At 46.2% G+C, this 24283-nt stretch overlaps 1 protein-coding gene across 1 annotated transcript in view; it reads right to left on the bottom strand.

Moving 5' to 3' along the window:
• The window catches only part of MRAP2 (melanocortin 2 receptor accessory protein 2), a 260128-nt gene that overhangs the window by 196264 nt on the left and 39581 nt on the right, over nt 1-24283 (bottom strand). The window contains exon 2 of the mRNA XM_073673153.1: nt 13761-13894. Coding sequence (XP_073529254.1) covers nt 13761-13887 — 127 coding nt within the window. The 5' untranslated portion in view covers nt 13888-13894. The remainder of the gene's footprint in view (nt 1-13760; nt 13895-24283) is intronic.

The raw sequence follows: 24283 nt of genomic DNA, 5'->3' as shown, positions 1-24283 counted from the left end.
CTTTACCTGTTTTGCCTCTATGTCCGTTCCCTTCCTTTTTCTGCAGAGTCTGAACTCGTACCTAACTCCTGCTTGTTGTCTCTGCAAGTACTGTGTGAGTATCTGGCTCTGTCTTTCCCTTCCTGTCTGTTCCGTGTGAACAGAGCCCTGTCCTCCCTGCTCAGCCTTGTCTGCACTCTAGCTGTGCTTGCCTGTAACCCTCTGCCTGTATTGTTCCTGAGTCCCGGTGTGTACTGGGTCCTATCCCGCCTGTGTTCCTACCTGCTAGTGCCTCCCTGTCTGCACTCTAGCTGTGCTTGCCTTTACCCCCCTGCCTGCATACCCGCCTGCCTGCATACCAGTCGTGCCTGCCTATACCCACCAGTCTGTGTGCCAGCCTACCAGCCTGTTCCTGTATTCCCCTGTGTGGGTCAACAGCCGTGTCCGGGGTCTGTCCTGGAGTAGCACCTGGTCCCTCTGCTCGGTTCCTCCTTGGTGCACTGGCGTCGTATGCCGTCGTGCGACCCTGGTCGGATCGGGTGAATACTTAGTCACGCCCCTCCAGGCATTCACTCTCCGGCACGGTCCAGTGGAATCACTACCAATCACACGCACACGCCGCTTAGCCCGGGCGTGTGCATAACAGTTATAAAGTGTTGCGAATCACCTGTAGGTTAAAAATGCTCAGTACACCCTTAGATGAATTCCTTGAGGGGTCTAGTTTCCCAAATGGGGTCACTTGTGGGGGGTTTCTGCTGTCAGGGGCTATCCAAATGCGACATGGCATTCACAATTAATTCCAGACAAATACAGCTCTTTCCTTTCCTAGCCCTGCCATGTGCCAAAACAGAAGTTTTTGAACACATATGGAGTATCATCACATTCAGAAGAAATTGCGTAACAAATTATAGGGTCTTTTTTCACCTATAATCTATTGTGAATTACAAATTTGGGGCTAATTTAAATGTTTTCATGAAAAAATAAAATTTTTCCATATGATGACCTAATGTTATCAACTTGTGGGTTTAAAAAGATCACTACACCCCTGGATAAAATCCTTGAGGTGTCTGGTTTCCAAAATGGGGTCAATTGTGGGGATTTCCACTGTTTAGGCGCATCAGGGGCTCTCCAAACGCGGCATGGCATCCGCTCTCGATTACAGCCATTTTTGCGTTCAAAAAGTCCCCTCCGAGTCCTGCCAAGCACCCAAATAGTTTTCCCATACACATGGGGTATCGGCGTACTCAGGAGAAATTACACAACAAATTTTGTGGTCCATTTCTCCTGTTGCCCTTGTGAAAAAAAAAATTGGGGCAAAAAGTACATTTTTTGTTGGAAAAATTTTATTTTTTTTATTTTCACTCCTCTAAGTTATAAGCTTCTGTGAAGTCCCTGGGGTTTAAAGGTGCTCCCCACACATCTAGATACATTCCTAGAGGGGTCTATTTTTGCAAATGAGGTCACTTGTGGGGGATATCCCCTGTTTAGGCACATCAGGGACTTTTCAAACGCGACATGGCGTCCACTCTCGATTCCAGCCATTTTTGCATTCAAAAAGTCAAATAGTGTTCCTTCCCTTCCAAGCCCTACTGTGCGCCCAAAGAGTTTTCCCCTACATATGGGGAATCGGCATACTCAAGAGAAATTGCATAACAAATTTTGCGGTCTATTTTCTCCTGTTACCCTTATGAAAATGAAAAAAATTTGGGTTTGAAGTTAAATTTTTGTGAAAAATGTTCATTTTTTTCTTCCATGTTCCTTCAGTTCCTGTGACGCACATGAAGGGTTAATAAACTTCTTAAATGTGGTTTTGAATACATTGAGGGTGCAGTTTTTAGAATGGTGTCACTTTTGGGTATTTTTTGTCATATAGACCCATCAAAGTCACTTCAAATGTGATGTGGTCCCTAAAAAAAATGGTTTTGTAAAATGAGAAATTGCTGGTCAACTTTTAACCCTTATAACTTCCTAACAAAAAAAATGATGTTGCAAAAATTGCTTATTTGCTTATTTAATAACTATTTTGCATGACATATCTCTCTGAGGGCATAAGAATTCAAAGTTTGAAAATTGCAACATTGCAAAATAAACATAAGTGATATTGGATAAATTTTACCACTACCATGAGGTACAATATGTCACGAAAAAAAATATCTCAGAATCAGTGGGATCTGTTGAAGCGTTCCAGAGTAATTACCTCAAAGTGACAGTGGTCAGAATTGTAAAATTTGGCTTGGTCATTAATGTCAAAACTGGCTTGGTCACTAAGGGGTTAAACAACACAGACATACAAGCCCAAATGCAGTTAAGTATGAATACCCGTACAAACAGTGATAAAGTTACTCAACAAAAAAATAATGCAAAATGATTAAAAAGTAAACCCTCCTGAAGGACCAAATATCTATACATATAGGTGAATACCACAAGATTGCCTGGCAATGAATAATATTTGCTTGCAATAAATGTCCAAGAGTAATACATGAAAATACCAAAGTACCAAAAGTACAAGGATGATAGAGTTAAATAACCCTGAAGGTACCCAAGTGGGTAAATATGAGGGTACAAGATGACAATACAAATTAACCAGTAGGAAAAACCTGTGAAGTCTGTCAGGAATTAAGATGAGGAATGATCACCACCTATCTGTGGCTTCCTCAGGGGTGAAGATACGAAAGCTTTTTTTCATTTAGAATAAAAATCTATTTATACTGTGATCCCAAAGCATTTTGGATACCTCTTTTCTAATATGTTCACATATTTTATTTAATACAATAAAAAAATGTTTTTATATCACATGTAATTTGGTGTGCCCTCTAAATAACTCACACAGCCATTAATGTCTAAATTGCTGGCAACAAAAGTGAGTACACCCGTAAGTGAAAATAGCCAAATTGAGCCCAATTATCCATTTTCCTTCTCCGGAGTCATGTGACTTAATGTTACAATGTTTCAGGTGCGTTAAATTTGGTGTTATCGCTCTCACACTCTCATACTGGGCCCTGGAAGTTCTACATGGCATCTCATGGCAAAGAACTCTCTGAAGATCAGAATAAAAGAATTGTTGCTCTACATCAAGATGGCCTAGGCTATAAGAAGATTGCCAACACCCTGAAACTGAGCTGCAGTATGGTGGCCAAGACCATACAGCGGTTTATCAAGACAGGTTCCACTCAGAACAGGCCGGAACATGGTTTACCAAAGAAGTTGAGTGCACATGCTCAGTGTTATATCCAGAGGTTGTCTTTTCAAAATAGACGCATGAGTGTTGCGAGCATTGCTACAGAGGTTAAAGGGGTAGTAGGGTCAGCCTGTCAGTGCTCAGACCATACGCCGCACACTGCATCAAATTGGTCTGCATGGCTGTCGTCCCAGAAGGAAGCCTCTTCTAAAGATGATGCACAAGAAAGCCCGCAAACAGTTTGGATTACTGAAACCATGTCCTGTGGTCTGATGAGACCTAGATGACCACTGCCTAGCTAAAGAAACTGAGACTGGCCAAGCATGTCTCTAGACCTAAACCCTATTAAGCATCTGTGGGGCCTCATCAAACAGAAGGTGGAGGTGCTCAAGGTCTCTAACATCCACCAGCTTCGTGATGTCATCATGGAGGAGTGGAAGAGGATTCCAGTGGCAACCTGTGAAGCTCTAGTGAACTCCATGTCAAAAAGAGTTAAGGCAGTGCTTTTAAATAGTGGTGGCCACAAAATATATTGACACTTTGGGCACAATTTTGCCATTTACACTTAGGGGTGTACTCACTTTTGTTGCCAGCGGTTTAGACATTAATGGCTGTGTGTTGAGTTATTTAGAGGGCATCCCAAATTTACACTGTTGTATAAGCTCTACACTGACTACTTCACATTGTATCAAAGTATCATATCTTCAGTGTTTTCCCATGAAAAGATATAATAAAATATTTACAAAAATGTGAGGGGTGTACTCACTTTCGGATGTACTGTATATACTGATGACAGCACGTGCCACTGTCACTCCTATCTCCAAGTATCGATAGAAAAAAGAAATTCAATCCAGCACTTTGTTTAGAGAGGTAATATCTTCCAGTTTTTATTATGGACATCTTATAAGATCCATACAGACAGACATGAATGTTACTGCTGACGCATTTCAAACAGATGAACTTTTTCTTAATTCTAGATACTGGAAAGCAACATTTGAAAGGCATATATATTTACCCTCAACCAATCAAAAACAATTAAAGAAAAATCAAAAACAATTCACACGAGTGAATAAGTAAAATCTATAAGGACCAATGAAGCACATACAGTATGTTTTTAAATAATCAAGGAGAAAAAAAAGTTTTTAACATAATAATTTTCATTTAGCAGATAAAAAAGTCATTTAATAATGTAACATGATATCTTGTTTTACTTTCAATCCACTGAGGACACTAATTCCTAGCTGGAAATACCAGTAGGCTTCCCTACTAAATAACGTACATCGGTGGTCTCCACCTCTCACAGGAGGACTCGCCCTTTCAACACCTATTATAGAAAAGCCCTGGCTTTTCCCTTTATGAACCTCTGTAAAATTATGCGATACTGCAGAGACATTTCAGCAGGGCTGGCCCGAGAGATTACGGCGCCCTAGGCGAAACTATTTTGTTGCGCCCCTACTATTCTTGGCAGTAGATGAAAACTTGGGATATAAATTTAGGAGCAAAATAAACCACAACAACAATGATTAATTAACTCTCTCCTAACTCTTTAATCTTCTGAGAAGTTGTATAGGACAAATATATACAAAGTAATCAATAACACAAAACAAAAACGACCATAGGTAATTCAAATTTTTGTTTCCTTGCCTTTTTTTTTTTTAAAAGGATGACACTAAGTCACCGAGATTAATTTGTTTAGCAACTTCAGATTCTATCGAAATTGTTGCCAACCCAACCAACCTCTCTTGCGTCATATTTGCCCTTAAATATGTTTTAATTAGCTTTAGTTTTGAGAAGCTTCTCTCTCCTGAGGCCACGGACACAGGCAGAGTCAAAAGAATTCTTAGAGCCACCACCAGGTTGGGGACACTTTCTTTCAAGTCAGATTTAAGCAAAAGTTCAAGAACGTCTTTTGGTGATGAATCTGTAGCGCCCCGAGGATTCGGCCGCTACAGGGGTATTGCACCTCTGCCAGAGGTGTGGTATTCCACTCCCAGGTAAGGATGGAGTATGGACCAGGGCTCAGTTAGCTGCATACAGCACACTCACCCCATTTCTGAGGGACAGCTCAACGGTACTCCCATTAGACATAAATGCAGGTACGACAGACCATGTCCCTGGCTGGAGTGGGGAGGGGGGAGGAATACCTGGTGATGTAGGAGCAGATAGGGGACAGTTCCTGAGTGTAGGTAGGAGCCCATTGGTTGCTGGTCACCTGGGCTCATGGCTAGAGGGAGGTATAAAAGGTGGGCACCATCTTAGGACAGGAGTTCAGTTCAGTCTGTGCAGAGAAAGGAGAAGACAGGGAGTAGAGGCTCTGTAGGAGCTCTACTTCAGAGTGGGCCTAGAGAGAGGCCGAGGAGGAGAGTGGAGAGAGAGAGGAGGTGAAGGGGAGCTGGGATTACTTCTCAGCCCAGCTCCACGAGAAAGGAGAAGAAGGAGGAACAGAGAAGGGAAAAGAAGAGAAAGAAACAGAAGGGCTCAGGAACAAGAAGGAAGAAGGGACCCTAAGAACCCACGAGAATACAGGGTGAAGGGTCAGGCAGATTAAGGGTGCCGGATCCCAAGTTGGTGGAGGAGAAACTACCCTCAGCCAAAGACCGGACGTCGTGATCATTTATTGGTGCGACACCTCATTAAACCTGCTAGGAAGGCACCATATAGAACAGCGGGGAACGGGATCCACGTTTACCCGCACAAGTTCGCGGCAGCTGGACAAAAGTGGGTCACTGGTGAGGCAGGCCAAAGGAAGGATTGAAGGGGGTCCTGAGCCATACTTCTGAGCTGCCTGGGAGTTGACCGAGCCCCTCACCTGGTGGACGCAGCACGGCTCGGGCAGTCATTGCCAGCTGAAGTGACTTGGATATTAACCGTGAGTAAAGACCCTGGACTGCAGTACGTTGTCCGTGTGCTTTTTCGCTCTTCCGGCACTACCGGTACTGGGACTCTCACCACCATCACTCCCACCATCCACTACACTGCCCAGGTGCTGCAGTCTTCCCGTGGGGAGTCACGCCATCTCAGCTGCATACACCATCAGCCCCAGCGGTCTGCCCTGCAGCGGCGGTTCCTAATAACCGCAATCCACGGGTGGCGTAGTCGGACGTTATCAACAGCACATAGCAGACTACTATTGGTCTGACCACCCTGAGCCGTATGCCCCACTACTACCCCCATCGTTTCCCTACTGCCCGGATCCGCGTGCCCCACGGCCCAGGGGGCGAGTCAAATCTTCTGGAACACGTCTTGACATTGCCTGCAGTTCACCACATAGCTCTATGGCATCGATGTCTTTTACTTCGTTGTGTGTAAGAGACTTTTCCAGAGCTTTACACTTATCCAGAACAAATTTGCTTGGTTTTCCCTCAAGTGAACGGATGTGGTACAAAAATCCAAATTTCAATTCCATTTCTTTCAGCTGAGTGAACCGCTCATCAACTGAATTTATAGCAGTATCTAAGATCGCAAAGTAAAAGTTAATTTTGAAACTCTGTTTCTCATCTCTTATGGGCTCATCTTTCCCTTCATAAGAGAACTGTCTGTTTTTTTTCTTTAAACGTTTTGGCGCAGAACTTGACTCAAAATTAGCTGGTATGCCAAGCTCTTCTGCGATTTCCCTCGCATCAACTAACAGCTTCTCAAACTCTTCATCGCTTCTTAATGATTGCAGATATTTCTTTGTTTTGTCAAGGTGTTGAGAAGCAGCAGCTAAATCGAATTCTTGTGACTGAAGTAACTTACTTGTCAAATTGATTTCGTACAAAATGTTGAACCATACTAGAACAGATGTAACAAAAGAAAAGGTTCCAACTTGTTTAGCAAGACCTTGAGCTTCTAGCCGGGAGACATTTCCAGAGCTTCCTGTGAGACTAATATTTTCTGCTATGTCCATTAGGGCATCATGGACTTCGCTCAATTGGTAACGGAGGGGGGCCAGAGCATCAATTCTACTTTCCCACCTTGTTTCGCTTAGAGGTTTTAGAGTCAGAGATGGCAAATGACGCACGAGTACTTCCCAACTCTGAGTTGACGAAGAGAAAAATACGTAGAGATTTTGAACTAACAGGAAAAAAGTTGTCGCTCCAAAACAACATTTAGCGGCATCGTTGACCACTAAGTTTAGAGAATGGGAGCTGCAAGGCACAAAGAATGCACGTGGGTTTATGTCCAAAATTCGTCTTTGTAGTCCAATGTTTTTTCCCTTCATGTTGCTCCTATTGTCGTAGCCTTGCCCTCGTAAGTTGTCCACAGAGAGCGACAGTTCTTCAAATTTGTTCAAGACAGCGGCTGCCAAACCACCTCCAGTTGTATCAGAAACAGGAATGAATCCCAAGAAGTGCTCTTTAATTTCAAACTTTTTGTCTTCTGATGTGGAAACAAACCGAACAATGATAGTCATTTGTTCAACATGAGACACGTCAGAAGTACAATCCAGCACTACAGAAAAGTATCTTGCAGTTTTGACATCGTCAAGAATCTTTTCCTGAATACCATTACTTAGCAGTTGAATCATCTCATTCTGTATTGTTATTCCCAAATAATGTGCATGAATCTCTTTGTCCCGGATTTTCCGAATGTGCTCACACATGACGGGATCGAACATAGCCAAATACTCCACAAATTTCAAAAAGTTCCCATTATTAGATGCAAACAATGCATCATTTGATCCACGGAACGCTAAGTTTTGTGTACCTAGTACCCTCACTAGAGCTATCAACCTTTCTAAAATTTGATGCCAGTATTTTTCTTGCTCTTCAATTTTGCGCAAGTGTTCTTCATCAATGGTCTTGTTCATATTAAGTCTATTTTCGAGTTCCTTCCATTTTTGAAAGCTAATCAAGTGATCTTTGCTTTTTTCGTGGCTGGCTAAAATAGCAGATATGTTTTTCCAGTCATTTACACCATCAGTACCTAAGGCTGAGCGTTTGATGATTCCTAGTTGAAGTGATGAGTCTGGAAACAACGTGCAGCAAAAACAAAAAACTGAATTTTTCTGAATAGAATACGTTAGCCAATTGCGTTCAAGACTTTCACCATTGACAAGACGACGTTTATAGTGAACACAAGAAAATTTTCTACGATTAGTGTCCAAAGGAAAATCGAAATCTTTAACTTGTGTGGGGCCGAGTTTTACTACATCTAGGCGTAAGTCATCATTGATTACGGTCCACGTAGCGGGATCGTCCGAATAGTCTTTGCGTAGTATTTCTATAGATGTACCAGCCTCCATGTCAGTACTGGTACTTTGATCAGATCTACCACCAGATATTGATGGTTGTAGTTCACTATTTTCAGCATGAGAAACAAATTCTATTTCCACATTCGATATTTCCGAGGCAACAGAAGCCTGTTGTTCCAACGTTTGGAATTCCGCGTCTTCATTTCTATTGCTTAGATATTTTAAAAATGACCCTTTGATTTTTGAAAGTGATCTCTCCTCCTCAGCTTTTATTTTACGGTTCTGAAACCCCGAAAGTTTTTTCTTCTTATCAGCCATGACTCGTTACAACACACAGCATTTACCTAAAAGTTAATGCGCCGATTAAAATTGTTATCTGAACATTATATAATACGATTTTACTTTTAAGACAAAAACCACAAATTTCTTTAACAATTTCCAATGTTTCCAATATTTTTGAAAATCAAAACAATATACCTACCTCGCAGCGCCTAACACTTTAGAACCTAGGCCAAAAATTTACTAAAAACCTCCTATTTTCTATTTGCATTCATGAAACCTCATGGAACAATGAATCTAATGAATATACAAAATAACAGCAATGGCTCACATGATAAAGCATGCAAACAGTAGAGACATACCTCGAAAATATTATAATCACGCGCGACGATATGCAAAAAACGTAGATACTATCTCCCTTGCCTTAGCTGGCCTGACTGGCAGTCCAGGCAGTCTACGCCAATGCGTCAAAACAGACTCCTCCCACTAGCCGCATCGACTGCTGATGACATCTATCAATATAATCGCCAACTAGTACCTAGTACCTAAAGTCCAAACTACGTATAAATAGGCCATATGGTACACCTACCTTTTAAGTATACGTATTTTTGTCTCTCGGACGCCCCTTTAGTGTAGTGTGTGAATTTTTGGTTGTTTGCTTTGCTTTGCCAACATTTGAAAACTTAGGAGCAAAATAAACGCGCGGGATCAAACACCTGTCAGCAGACGATGCAAACGACTCACGTCCGTAGTTTAGCGCCTCCTTTCCATGCGTAAATTGAAGCTCAACGGTTTTTCTTTTAAATTTATGGTAAAAAAATGTATGTACACTTTTCTTTCCATCCCTAAAACTTTTTGCCTTTTGAAAAGATTTTTTATAATTTTTTCGATTTTTTCTCTGGCGCCCCCTTAGGGTCGGCGCCCTAGGCGGCCGCCTAGTTCGCCTATACGTTCGGGCCGGCCCTGCATTTCAGCTTTTGCTACCAATGTCAGAACAATGTCTCCTAAGTCTAATTTTTAGCAGGCTAATTGTACAACGCAGATAATACTAATATAATAATTTTTATTTTTATAGCACCAACATATTCCACAGCACTTTACATTTTAGAGGGGACTTGTACAGACAATAAAGTCAATACAGAATAACACATAACTCAGATACCAGACGGAGTGAGGGCCCTGCTTGCAAGCTTACAATCTATGAGGAAATAGGGGAGACACGAAAGGTAAATGATGAAAAGTGCTTGCATTGTACGGTCCAGCTATCAATATAATAAATAGGGTATTCACATAACGCTGCATGAACCGGTCACCAGCCTGTACGTGTACAAGTTCAGGAGCCTATTAAGTGCATAGAGGGTGTGTGAACAGATGCTACTAGAGTCCTGACTTTAAATAAAATTTTGTATGGGCAAAACAGAGATAGTTAGATACAGTGGTGGCCAAAAGTATTGGCATCCCTGCAATTCTGTCAGATAATACTCAGTTTCTTCCTGAAAATGATTGCAATCACAAATTCTTTGGTATTATTATCTTCATTTGATTTTCTTGCAAGGAAAAAACACAAAAGAGAATGAAGCAAAAATCAAATCATTGATCATTTCACACAAAACTCCAAAAATGGGCCAGACAAAAGTATTGGCACCCTCAGCCTAATACTTGGTTGCACAACCTTTAGCCAAAATAACTGCGAACAACCGCTTCCGGTAACCATCAATGACTTTCTTACAATGCTCTGCTGGAATTGTAGACCATTCTTCTTTGGCAAACTGCTCCAGGTGACTGATATTTGAAGGGTGCCTTCTCCAAACTGCCATTTTGAGATCTCTCCACAGGTGTTCTATGGGATTCAGGTCTGGACTCATTGCTGGCCACCTTAGAAGTCTCCAGTGCTTTCTCTCAAACCATTTTATAGTGCTTTTGGAAGTGTGTTTTGGGTCATTGTCCTGCTGGAAGACCCATGACATCTGAGGGAGACCCAGCTTTCTCACACTGGGCCCTACATTATGCTGCAAAATTTGTTGGTAGTCTTCAGACTTCATAATGCCATGCACACGGTCAAGCAGTCCAGTGCCAGAGGCAGCAAAGCAACCCCAAAACATCAGGGAACCTCTGCCATGTTTGACTGTAGGGACCGTGTTCTTTTCTTTGAATGCCTCTTTTTTTTCCTGTACACTCTATGTTGATGCTTTTTGCCAAAAAGCTCTACTTTTGTCTCATCTGACCAGAGAACATTCTTCTAAAACGTTTTAGGCTTTCTCAGGTAAGTTTTTGTCAAACTCCAGCCTGGCTTTTTTATGTCTCGGGGTAAGAAGTGGGGTCTTCCGGGGTATCCTACCATACAGTCCCTTTTCATTCAGACGCCGACGGATAGTACGGGTTGACACTGTCGTACCCTCGGACTGCAGGGCAGCTTGAACTTGTTTGGATGTTAGTCGAGGTTCTTTATCCACCATACGCACAATCTTGCGTTGAAATGTCTCGTCAATTTTTCTTTTCCATACACATCTAGGGAGGTTAGCCACAGTGCCATGGGCTTTAAACTTCTTGATGACACTGCACATGGAAGACACTGGAACATTCATGTCTTTGGAGATGGACTTGTAGCCTTGAGATTGCTCATGCTTCCTCACAATTTGGTTTCTCAAGTCCTCAGACAGTTCTTTGGTCTTCTTTCTTTTCTCCATGCTCAATGTGGTACACACAAGGACACAGGACAGAGGTTGAGTCAACTTTAATCCATGTTAACTGGCTGCAAGTGTGATTTAGTTATTGCCAACACCTGTTAGGTGCCACAGGTAAGTTACAGGTGCTGTTAATTACACTAATTAGAGAAGCATCACATGATTTTTCAAACAGTGCCAATACTTTTGTCCACCCCCTTTTTTAGGTTTGGTGTGGAATTGTATCCAATTTGGCTTTAGGGCAATTCTTTTTGTGTTTTTTCATTGAAGACAAATTAAATGAAGATAATAATACCAAAGAATTTGTGATTGCAATCATTTTCAGGAAGAAACTGAGTATTATCTGACAGAATTGCAGGGGTGCCAATACTTTTGGCCACCACTGTAAGTGAGGTGAGGCGATAGGCCAGTCTAAAGAAATGCATTTTAGGCTAGACTTAAAACTTTGAGTATTGGAAATTAATCAAATTGTCCTCGGTAGTGCATTCCAAAGAATTGGCCCAGCACTCAAGAAGTCTTGGAGACAAGAATGGGAGGTTGAGATTTTTGAGGATGTTAGTCTTAGGTCTTTAGCAGATGAGGGAGGGGATGTAGGGTGGTGCTGAACCATGGAGCACTTTGTGAGTGAGAGTGATAAGTTTATATTGAACTCAGTAGTGGATGGGCAACCGATGCAACGGCTGGCACAGGGTAGAGGCATCGGTATAGCGGTTGGAGAGTAATATGATCCTGGCCGCTGTATTCAGGACAGATTTGAGAGGGTAGACTTTAGTAAGAGGAAGACAGATTAGTAGAGAGTTGCAGTAGTCCAGATGAGCATGAATGAGAGCAACAGTAAGAATTCTTGCAAAGTCAAAGATAAGAAAAGGTTTAATTCTAGAGATCTTTTTGAGGTGTAGGTGACAAGAGCAAGAAAGTCATCGAATGTGGGGAGTGAAGAAAATTGGATTTTTACATATGGAACATTAGATCAAATAAACTACAAAGTAAGTACTACAGTTTATAAATCGTTGATTGATTTGTGACATATTATTAGAAAATGAAAGAACTGAAGTATTTTTTTATCCCTGCGCAACAAGCACATATTTTGTGACAACATTGAAAGGAACCGCTATGCTGCAATCAACTTTGTATTTTTTTCCTCTCATCATTGGAAAAAAGGACTGGGAGAAAGAATGTTCCCAAGTATGCATACCCTACATGAAACACATCGCTAACCATGGTTCAAAATTTGACCTGGGTCCTAATATAATACCAACATGTACAATATGTATGGAGATGGCTACTCTTAGTATGCAGCTAACATAGAACAACCTTTCAAAAAACATCACAGAAAAAAATGCAGCTTTACCAACACCAGGTCAGATTACCAATGCACCAGCAGGATGCAGCAGACACCCCATGATAAAGGCGGGCACAGCACAGGTGCAAAATACTGTTGGAGCAACCACTCACTAACCTACCAATTCATGAAGGGGGTGCCTGTGTAGTATTAAACATGCACACAGATGAAGCTTGCATAGGACGCCAGTCACACACATACATGTGATGCACAGTGTCTGGCTTACAGCCTGTTGATGACGCTCATACTTTTAGATCAGATAGTTCTATGTTAGCCATCTTTAATTTTAGTGTTAGGACTCGCAAATATGAAGACTCTTGAAGCTGGTTGCGAGCTTACCTATTTTGGCCAAAATATCGACCAATACCTCATTTAATGTATTTATCTTATATATTTTTATTGTACTTTTTTCCATTTTTATACAGGGTGCAGCTGGGCCTTTAAGTGTTGGTTGGGTGAATTGGGGCATCTGTCTTGTGGGGTGGACTTACACAGTGCTGGACAGCCCACCTGATCGAAAAGTATGGGCATCATCAATGGGCTGTAAGCAAGACACTGTGCGTCACACGCATATGTGTGACTGGCGTCCTATGCAAGCCTCATCTGTGTGCATGTTTAATATTACACAGCCACCCCCTCCATGAATTGGTAGGTTTGTGAGTGGCTGTTGCATCAGTATTTTGTACCTTTGCTGCCCCCGCCTTTATCATGAGGGTCTGCTGCATCCTGATGGTGCATTGGTAATCTGACCTGGTGTTGGTTAAGCTGCATCTTTTTTTCTGTGATGTATTCTTAGTATGCACCTGTTCAGACTAGTGTTCTTTTTGGAAGTGATGGCCAGTCTTTTGCTATTCTAATGTAATACTGAGGCATACTTACACATAATTTTGCAAACAGCAGGAAATTTACTTTTACAGATTAAACAAAAAGTGAATAACTCATTGCTTGTGCTCTCAGATTCACTTTAAACTGACCAAAGACTTAAAACAGCTGTCTTCTTCAGATCTCCATAAACATGCTTGTTTAGCTGAGGACAACCTCTTAGTACCATGGAGAAATGCAAATTTGCTTAGTTATTTTTGTATAATGTAAAATTTCAAAAAGGTAAAAATCAATACTTACACTTGTGTGCTTTGAGTCCTTCAAATGAAAGTGGTGCATAATCATAATATTCATATTCCCACCTGTAGTCAGAGTTAGATGGTTCTTTATGAGATGTTCTGCTAGTATTTACACTTTGTCCAGACATATCTTATCTGTGAAGACAAGGAAAATCAATCATATATTCATTTTCGATTACTTGAATTTGAAGTATTATTAGCAAAATCATCCATATTCAGGTTTCATCATCCATAGGTTCTAACATCTTCTAAGGTTGTCTAATAATTATCTTGCTGATGGATCACGGTTGTTGCAAATAAATGCAAGTCAGTTAACTTATTTACCGCATGTCATGTTCAGGACAATTACCGTAGTCCCAAATATTTTTACAGTAATGGATCTGATATTTATTACATTAGGTTGAGGAAAAAGAGTCATGTCAGGGCTCTAACCTGGTAACTCCTGTGCACCAGGCAGCTGCTTTTCCCTGTGAGCTATTCAGCTCCTTGGACAGCTCATTGTAAAATCAGCTACAGTGGGGAAAAAAAGTATTTAGTCAGCCACCAATTGTGCAAGTTCTACCACTTAAAAAGGCGAGAGAGGCCTGTAACTGACATCTTAGGTAGACCTCAACTATGAGAGACAAAATGAGAAAACAAATCTTGAAAACCACATTGTCTGATTTGGAAAGAAACTTTTTTCAAATTTTGGTGGAAAATAAGTATTTGGTCAATTACAAAAGTTCATCTCAATACTTTGTTATATATCCTTTGTTGGCAATGACAGAGGTCAAACGTTTTCTGTAAGTCTTCACAAGGTTGGCACACACTGTTGCTGGTATGTTGGACCATTCATCCATGCAGATCTCCTCTAGAGCAGTGATGTTTTGGGGCTGTCGCTGGGCAACAAGGGCTTTCAACTCCCTCCAAAGGTTTTCTATAGGGTTTAGATCTGGAGTCTAGCTAGGCCACTCCAGGACCTTGAAATGCTTCTTACGAAACCACTCCTTTGTTGCCTTGGCGGTGTGCTTGGGATCATTGTCATGCTGAAAGATCCAGCCACGTTTCATCTTCAATGCCCTGGCTGATGGAAGGAGGTTTGCACTCAAAATCTCACTATACATGGCCCCATTCATTCTTTCATGTACACGGATCAGTCGTCCTGGTCCTTTGGCAGAGAAAGAGCCCCAAAGCATGATGTTGCCACCCCCATGCTTCACAGTAGGTATGGTGTTCTTTGGATTCAACTTAGCATTCTTTCTCTTCCAAACACGACGAGTTGTGTTTCTATCAAACAGTTCTACTTTGGTTTCATCTGACCATATGACATTCTCCCAATACTCTTCTGGATCATCCAAATGCTCTCTCGCAAACTTCAGACGGGCCTGGACATGTTATGGCTTAAGCAAGGGGACACGTCTGGCTCTGCAGGGTCTGAGTCCCTGGTGGCGTAGTGTGTTACTGATGGTAGCTCTCAGCTCTCTGCAAGTCATTCACTAGGTCCCCCCGTGTGGTTCTGGGATTTTTGCTCACCATTCTTGAGATCATTTTGACCCCACGGGGTGAGATCTTGTGTGGAGCCCTAGATTGATTGAAATTATCAGTGGTCTTGTATGTCTTCCATTTTCTAATTATTGCTCCCACAGTTGATTTCTTCATACCAAGCTGTTTGCCTATTGCAGATTCAGTATTCCCAGCCTGGTGCAGGGCTACAATTTTGTTTCTGGTGTCCTTCGACAGCTCTTTGGTCTTCGCCATAGTGGAGTTTGGAGTGTGACTGTTTTTGGTTGTGGACTGGTGTCTTTTATACTGATAACAAGTTCAAACAAGTGCCAGTACTACAGGTAATGAGTGGAGGACAGAGGAGCCTCTTAAAGAAGAAGTTACAGGTCTGTGAGAGCCACAAATCTTGCTTGTTTGTAATTGACCAAAAACTAATTTTCCACCAAAATTTGAAAAAAATTTCTTTCCAAATCAGACAATGTGATTTTCAGGATTTGTTTTCTCATTTTGTCTCTCATAGTTGAGGTCTACCTATGATATCAATTACAGGCTTCTCTCATCTTTTTAAGTGGGAGAACTTGCACAATTGGTGGCTGGCTACTTTTTTTCCCCACTGTACCTGTACTTGTCATTTCTGTTCAGCTCCACCCTGTGTTTTCCTGATTGGCTCATCCTGTGATTCCCGATTGAACACCCTATTTATACCCGGCCTGGTACATCCTGCATTGCGAGATTATTGAGCTCCCAGCCTTTAATCAAACACTCTCACCTGCTGCTGCTCCATACCTTACTGCTGTTTCCCGTGTACCGACCTCTGGCTTCCGACTGACTATGCTCACCTACTGCTGCCCTATACCTTACTGCTGTTTCCAGTGTACTGACCTCTGGCTATCTACTGACTACGCTCACTTGCTGCTGCTCCATACCTTATTGCTGTTTCTCGTGTACCGACCTCTGGCTATCCATTGACTACACTCACCTGCTGCTGCTCTATATCTTACTGCTGTTCCCATGTACCGACCTCTGGCTATAAACTGACTATGTTTCCTGCTGCTGTTTCATACTATACTGCTGTTTTCCATGTAATGACCTCTGGCTTCCCTACTGACTACACGACACCTGCCAATCCTCCAATACCATACCTCAGTTTCCCGTGTACTGACTTGCTTCCTTTGACTACGCCACATGCCTCTATTCCCTATAGTGGTTGCAATAGTAAAAACTTCAATACAGTGTAGCCTCACCCTTATACATAATGCTAACCTATAGGCATGATTTTATACGGTAAAGTAAAGACATGGCTGTAATGGCACTGTAAGGCTATGTGCCCACAATGCAGAAATGCTACGGATTTTTCCTGAGCATTTCTGCATCTCTCTGGCAGAAAAAACGCATGCGGATTGTACATGCGTTTTTCCTGCCAGGGACAAGCGGATGTGAAGCGTTCTTCACATGCATTTCCGCATGCGGGTTGACAAGTGCTTTTGACGCGCCCCTGGGCCTGTGTCGCGCTGCGTTGCGCACGCGGGAGCTTACCCGGAGCCGGATCTGTTTAGGGTTGTAGTCTCGTGGCGGTGACCCGGTCCGTGCCCAGGGAGTCAAACTGGACGGCAGTCTGTTAGCGGTAGAAAATGGTTGATGACTACGCCACCCGTTGAATGCAGCCAGGGGGCTGCTGCTGCAGGGCAGACCGCTGAGGCCGGTGGAAGGATGGTGCAGCGTGATAGTATAACCCCCAACGGGAGGGGTATGGCCTCAGGGCAGCCGATGTGGATGATGGGGGTAGCAGGAACCACTCAGAGACGGTATGGTAGCGTTCAGGGTCTTTACTGGTAACAACGATAGACCCTCCCGGAGTACTTGCTAGCGAACGGGGCCTGGTCAGTCCTTGAGCAGATGGGATCTCCCCTGGCCAGGCGTAGTTGTAGGCCTCCCAAGCTGACTGTACTCTTCTGGCTACCTTGCTAGAAGCTGATGTAAGTAGCCCACGTCCCTGAGTGTACCGTGTGGTGCTCACCCGTATGGCCGGTGACTCGGGGCCTTCTAATGGCTTCCGCTCCACGATGGCGGTGCTGGTCCCACGCGTGCGACCGGGCCTTCGGGCTTCTGGGCCAGGGGACCTGAAATCCCCTGCCTGACGGATTCTGCTGCTGGGTAGAAGTTAGTCCACACAGCCTCGGACTCCGGGTCCGGTAAAGAATCTTCTTAGTCAGGGCGAGCTCTTTAGCTGCCAGCCCCTGACTCCTTGTGACTCTGCTGCTTCCTATGCTGCTCTTGTCTCTACTCTTCCTGGACTCACTAACCCTGCCTCAGCCCCAGGTTTATACAGGGGAAGTTCTTCCCCTCCCAAGGCTGGGCAGGAGGTGTGGCATGCACAGGATCCCTGACCAAAGGACCTCCCACCTGCTCTCAGACGTAATATCTCTATCACTGTGACAACCAGACCCCTGGGGTGTCACACTCCCCCCTAGTGAAATTTAGTACTCCGGGACTAAACACTTTTTAGAAAAATATAACAAGGTATATCAAAGAACAATAAAATACAATAAGGAAACACAATAAGATGGTCACGGATGTCCGCAACCGGGTGCAGTCTTTGAAGAAAAGCAAAGGTGTCCATTTCACCAACACAGGGAGACGTAACCAGGTAGGGGTCTGTCCTACCCCGAGTCCTTAACAGTCTCTAGTCCATCCTGGGTTACGCTCCAACTATATACAAAGGATTCCCGGTAAATCCACCGAAGACTCCTAAAAACAACTAGAAACACAAAATTACACACAAGCAACAATAAACAGGTAAACATTGTAAAACAACTTAAACATTTAGATCCTCCAACGTGCGGGTAACTGGCCTCTAGTGGCCCTAGTGGACCTACGGAGCTGACTGTCTGGCCCTGAACTACAGGGTGTAGGAGCTGTCAAGGGTAAACTGGGCAGCTGTCTACCGGCTCTTTGTCTCACTAGGGGTACGGCAGGCTCACTATAAGCAGAGGGTGGATTCTCCTGTTCCGCTTGGGTGGAGTCTTCTGCCTCCTGGACCGGCTGCTCTTCCAGCTCTACCCGTTGCTCCGTAGGTTCTTGGGATGATGGTTGGAGGAAGGTGAGTACGGGTACCACAACTGCACCATTGACTTGAGTCCAAGACCGAGGGAAGTCCCCGAGCACGGTACTAACCATATCTTCCCTTTCTTCCACGGGTCGATGGTCTTCCTGTTCCTCCTCAGGGTTCCTCAGTTGTTCGGGGCACTTCTTCAGGTGGTCCCGGGATACAATGGCTGTGGTTTCCCCTCCGTCTTTACTGATGGTACAGACCTTCGGGTTCTCGTGGCTTGAGGGCAGTACGGTGTACGGGTCCTTCTCCCACTGGTCGTCCAACTTGTGGAGCCGTCTCTTCCTCTTCAAGACCTGCTCTCCGGGTACCAGGGGAACAGCGGGAGCATACTGGTTGTAAGTCTTCTCTTGTCTTTCCCTAGCCTGACAGAGACTTCGCTCCACGCTCTCCTGTACTTTCCGGTACTGCTGCTGCCTCTCTGTGTCCCAGTCTGTTTCTGGTGAAGTGTCCTCGGGCGTCAGGACTCCCATTTCCAGGTCAACAGGTAACTTACCAGGTCTTGCCCTCATTAGGTAAGCCGGGGTACAGTTGGTGGAACCTACCGGGATGTGGTTGTATAGGTCCACCAGATCGGGCAACTTCTCAGGCCACAGACTGCGTTCTTCCAGGGGCAACGTTTTTAGAAGATCCATTACCACCTGGTTCATTTTCTCACAAAGTCAATTAGTTTGCGGATGGTAGGGTGTCGTCCTTATCTTCCGGCAGCCATACAGATTGCAGAATTCCTGGAAGACCTCCGCTTCAAAGGCAGGTCCCTGGTCCGTCAGCACTTGGTCCGGGTACCCGTGTGGACGGCAAAAGTGCTGCTGGAAGGCTCTAGCTGCTGTTCGAGCCGTTAAGTCCTTGACGGGGACGACAACCAGAAACCGGGAGTAATGATCCACGATGGTTAACGCGTAGACGTAGCCACTTCTGCTGGGGGTCAGTTTTACATGATCCAAGGCTACCAGTTCCAACGGTTGCCGGGTGACGATGGACTGCAGGGGAGTCTTCTGGCTGGCCCGGTCCTTCCTTCTCAGATTGCACGGGCCACAGTCTCTGCACCACTTCTCGATGGTTCCCCTCATGCCTACCCAGTGGAACCGCTCGCGCAGCAGGAACTCCAGCTTTTTCCACCCGAAGTGTCCAGCTCCGTCGTGGTATGCCTCCATCACCATGGCTGCGTCTCTTCGTGGCACCACTACTTGCCAGAGTAGTTCATGCGTCCTGGAGTTAACCATTCTGCGGCACAACTTCCCCTTGTAAAGGAACAGTCGACTCTTCTCTGCCCATAGTTGTTTGGCTTCCTCTGGAGCGTCTGATTCCAGGCTAGCCTCCGGGCGAGTCAGCATCTCCTTCACCAGTCGGACGGCAGGGTCGCTGTCTTGCGTTTCCGCCCAGTTGTAGTGAGGTAAGGGGTTCAACGTAGCAGCCTGCTTACTCCTTACCCGGTGGGAATACTGGATAGTCCCATGACGGTGGAACGCAGGGAGTTCAACTTCTTCCAGTCCCTCCGGATCTTCTCCTCCGTCCGGCAGGTTGGGCATCCTGGACAGGGCGTCCGCGTTGGTATTGGAGCGCCCTGCCCGGTATTTAATTGTGAACTCGTAGTTGGACAGACGGGCCATCCACCTCTGCTCCAGGGCACCGAGTCTTGCCGTGTCCAGGTGTGTCAACGGGTTGTTATCCGTGTATACGGTGAACCGGGAAGAAGCGAGGTAATGCCTAAAGCGCTCGGTGACTGCCCATACCACGGCCAGGAACTCTAGCTTAAATGAGCTGTAATTTTCGGGGTTCCTTTCGGTGGGTCGCAGTTTTCGGCTGGCATAGGAGATTACTCGTTCTCTCCCCTGCTGAATCTGGGACAGTACGGCTCCTAGCCCGATGTTACTGGCGTCGGTGTAGAGGATGAAGGGCTGGCTATAGTCCGGGTACGCCAAGATTTCATCCCCCGTGAGGGCCATCTTCAGCTGGCGGAAGGACTCTTCTTCTAGCTTTTCCCATTTGAAGGGCGGCTTCTGGTTCTTGGCCTTCCGGGACTGGCCTATCAGGAGGTCCTGCATAGGTGCTGCCTTTTTGGTGAAACCGGGAATAAACCTTCGGTAGTAGCCTACCAACCCTAGGAACTGCCGCACTTCTTTTACGCTGGAGGGGCTTGGCCATCCCTTAATTGCGGTGATCTTATCGGGGTCGGGAGCCACTCCGTCAGCGCTCACCACGTGTCCCAGGTATTGCACCTTTGGTTTCAGGAGGTGACACTTGGAGGGTTTCACCTTTAGGCCGTAACTCGCCAGAGCTTCGAACACCTCCGCCAGGTGTTTCAGGTGGTCCTCATAAGTTTTGGAGTATACGATGACATCGTCCAGGTACAACAGGACCGTCTCGAAGTTTCTGTGGCCCAGACAGCACTCCATTAATCGTTGGAAGGTTCCTGGGGCGTTGCAGAGTCCGAACGGCATGCAGGTGAACTCGCTAAGTCCCATCGGGGTGGTGAATGCGGTCTTCTCCCGGTCCGCCTCTGCTACAGGAACCTGCCAGTACCCGCTAGTGAGATCCAAGGTAGAGAAGAAGTTAGCAGATCTTAAAGCAGCCAATGACTCCTCTATCCTTGGTAAGGGGTACGCATCCTTGTGTGTGATACGGTTGATTTTCCGGTAATCTACACACATCCTCATGGTGTTGTCTTTCTTTTTGACTAAAACTAGTGGGGCTGCCCAGGGGCTACAGCTATCCCGGATTACCCCAGCCTCCTTCATGTCTCTAAGCATCCCCTTGGCGTGTTGGTAATGTGCAGGGGGTACGGGTCGATACCTCTCTTTTATGGGAGGATGATCTCCCGTGGGGATGCGGTGTTCTACCCCCTTGACTCGCCCGAAGTCTAACGGGTGTTTACTAAACACTCTCTCATACTCTTGAACCACCCGATAGACTCCTTGTTTCTGGTGTGAGGGAGTGGAGTCAGTACCCAGATGTAGTTGCTGACACCAGTCCTCCATGTCTTTCTTAGAGCCGTTACCTTCCTCCGGGTGAGATGGAGGCAAGGGTTCCACAGATTGTATAGAATTTTGATTAGTGGTATATAATTTGGCTAGCGTGGCATACCGGGGCAGGTACACTTCCCTCTCCCCGATATTTATTATGCGAACGGGCACGCTCCCATGGCGTACATTGACCACCCCCCGTGCTGTCAAAATGGTGGGCCTACTGTCTGAGTAAACTGGTTCTACCATTGCCTGGTAATCTCTACCTCTCAGACCAATAGCTGCCCGGCACCAAATCATCATTTCACTTTTTGGGGGCATGGCAATAGGAAAAGGGTCACACATTCTTACGCTACCAATCTCACCGCCGGAGAGTTCCACTTGTTGCCGTTGCATCAGTGCCCGGATCTCTTTCTGGAGCACCCGCTGCTCGCCGGAGCTGGCATTCTTGGCAACCTGCTGTAAAAGGAAAATCACCTCTGCAAGACAATTTTCAATTACATTAGTTCCTAGAGTTATTTTTGGGTGACTCTCATGTTTGTCAATATCTACAATGATCAGTCCCTGTGCGGCCAGTTCGACTCTACCAATTTTGATGGTCACCTCTTTAAATCCAATCTGTGGCACGGGCTGACCATTGCTGGCGATGATACTCAAGTCGTCGTCAGGGTAGCGGGTAATATCCGAGTCATTCCAGTACTGCTTGAAGAGCACGTACGGGATGGTGGTGACCTGTGACCCGGTGTCCAGTAGGGCACTCATGGGAATGCCATCCAGTACCACAGGCAAGACTGGACGTCCTCCCACATATCTGTCGCGCCAGTTCGATGGGCCTGGTGATCTTTTTCCTGGGGGTTGGCCCTCTACCCCAGGTTGTGCCCGTTTAAAGAACAGTACCTTTCCATATGTCCGGGTTGATTGCAGCGGCGGCAGATGGGTCGTCCGTCCTCGCTGTATCGGTCACTGGGTCTTCCTCTGGCCGGTGGGGTCCTCCTTGGTCGACGCCACGGGATGTCCTCCGGTCCGGATGCCAGCTGGATCTTCCCTGGAGTGGAAACCTGTAAAGACTGCACAGTTCGGGTTAGCGCAGCGACGCTTTTAGCTAGCTCTTGGACCTGATGGTGTAGGTCTGGAGCCGGGTCATTGTCCAAAGCCTGCGCATCAGCTCCCACAGGCCCTGCTGACAAGGGCGCCGCCTCCTGGTAGTAAGTGGTAGTGGGGCGTCTGTGGGTCACAACGCCACCTGGTGCCGGTTCTCGGAGCACCCGGATGGCTCTGTCCTTGAACTGTGCAAATTCTAGATGAGGGTCCTGTAAGGCCATTGCCCGCAACTGGGTGCGGTGGGCATTGCAATATAAACCCTCTATAAATTGTTCGGTCAACAGCCTGTCCTCGTTTCCCACTCCATTAGGGTCGGTCTGCTTAATGGCCCTCAGGGCCTCTTGTAGGTTGAGTGCATAGTCCCTTATACTCTCATGCGCTCGCTGCTTGCACCCGTAGAATCTAAGTTTAATCTCGGCTGAGGTGCGGGTATCAAAGGTGTCCTTCAGCCGGGTTAGTATCCCTGCGACAGTCTTCCTCCCAGGTGGCCAGGATTTTACTTCCCTTTTGGCTGCCCCAGTTAGTTGGGCCACCAGGATGCTCACTTTTTGCTCTTCTGTGAGGGGGTACACCTGGAAGAGGCTATCCAGCTTTTCTCTAAAGTCATGCAGGGTATGTGACTCCCCTGAGTACTGGGGTAGCCAAGCTGCTCCCGGGATATAGGGCATGGTGAAGGGCATAACTGCAACAGCGGTAGCGCTGGCGGGGGTTGAGGCAGTGGAGCTCTCCTCCGTATCCGACATCTTCCTCCCCCCTAGTGGACCGTGGCCTACCTTGCGATGATCCTGTTCCGTAGGCCGCGGCTCCGCAGTGGATCGTCAGGGTTGAGGACCTTCCGTCGCGCTCCTGTGACGTCGGCGTCTGCTGGGCTCCTTCCAGGACCTTACGCAACGTCCGGACGTGAGGCGGGGCTTCAGTTCTCGCGCGCTTTCGGAGTCCACGCCCCTCTTCTTCCCGCGCGGCGTCCTCAAGATGGCGTCCAATGGCGGGAAAACTCCACGGATGGCGGGAAGAAGGCTGAAGATGGCGCCGGATGGCGGGAAACTTCACCGATGGCGGGAAGAAGGCTGAAGATGGCGCCGGATGGCGGGAATCTTCACCGATGGCGGGAATCTTCACCACTGGTAAGTTTGAACAGTCTTTGCTTTTCAGGCACGCAGTACCCGGTGGTTGCGGGCACGTGATCCTGCCGACTACGCCAAAGTTGACGCGCCCCTGGGCCTGTGTCGCGCTGCGTTGCGCACGCGGGAGCTTACCCGGAGCCGGATCTGTTTAGGGTTGTAGTCTCGTGGCGGTGACCCGGTCCGTGCCCAGGGAGTCAAACTGGACGGCAGTCTGTTAGCGGTAGAAAATGGTTGATGACTACGCCACCCGTTGAATGCAGCCAGGGGGCTGCTGCTGCAGGGCAGACCGCTGAGGCCGGTGGAAGGATGGTGCAGCGTGATAGTATAACCCCCAACGGGAGGGGTATGGCCTCAGGGCAGCCGATGTGGATGATGGGGGTAGCAGGAACCACTCAGAGACGGTATGGTAGCGTTCAGGGTCTTTACTGGTAACAACGATAGACCCTCCCGGAGTACTTGCTAGCGAACGGGGCCTGGTCAGTCCTTGAGCAGATGGGATCTCCCCTGGCCAGGCGTAGTTGTAGGCCTCCCAAGCTGACTGTACTCTTCTGGCTACCTTGCTAGAAGCTGATGTAAGTAGCCCACGTCCCTGAGTGTACCGTGTGGTGCTCACCCGTATGGCCGGTGACTCGGGGCCTTCTAATGGCTTCCGCTCCACGATGGCGGTGCTGGTCCCACGCGTGCGACCGGGCCTTCGGGCTTCTGGGCCAGGGGACCTGAAATCCCCTGCCTGACGGATTCTGCT

The sequence above is a fragment of the Phyllobates terribilis genome, unplaced genomic scaffold (genome assembly GCF_046119375.1).
Source record: "Phyllobates terribilis strain yellow unplaced genomic scaffold, ASM4611937v1 Scaffold_3__8_contigs__length_932513732, whole genome shotgun sequence".
Taxonomy (NCBI): Eukaryota; Metazoa; Chordata; class Amphibia; order Anura; family Dendrobatidae; genus Phyllobates; species Phyllobates terribilis.
This window is presented reverse-complemented; position numbering and strand designations above follow the sequence as displayed.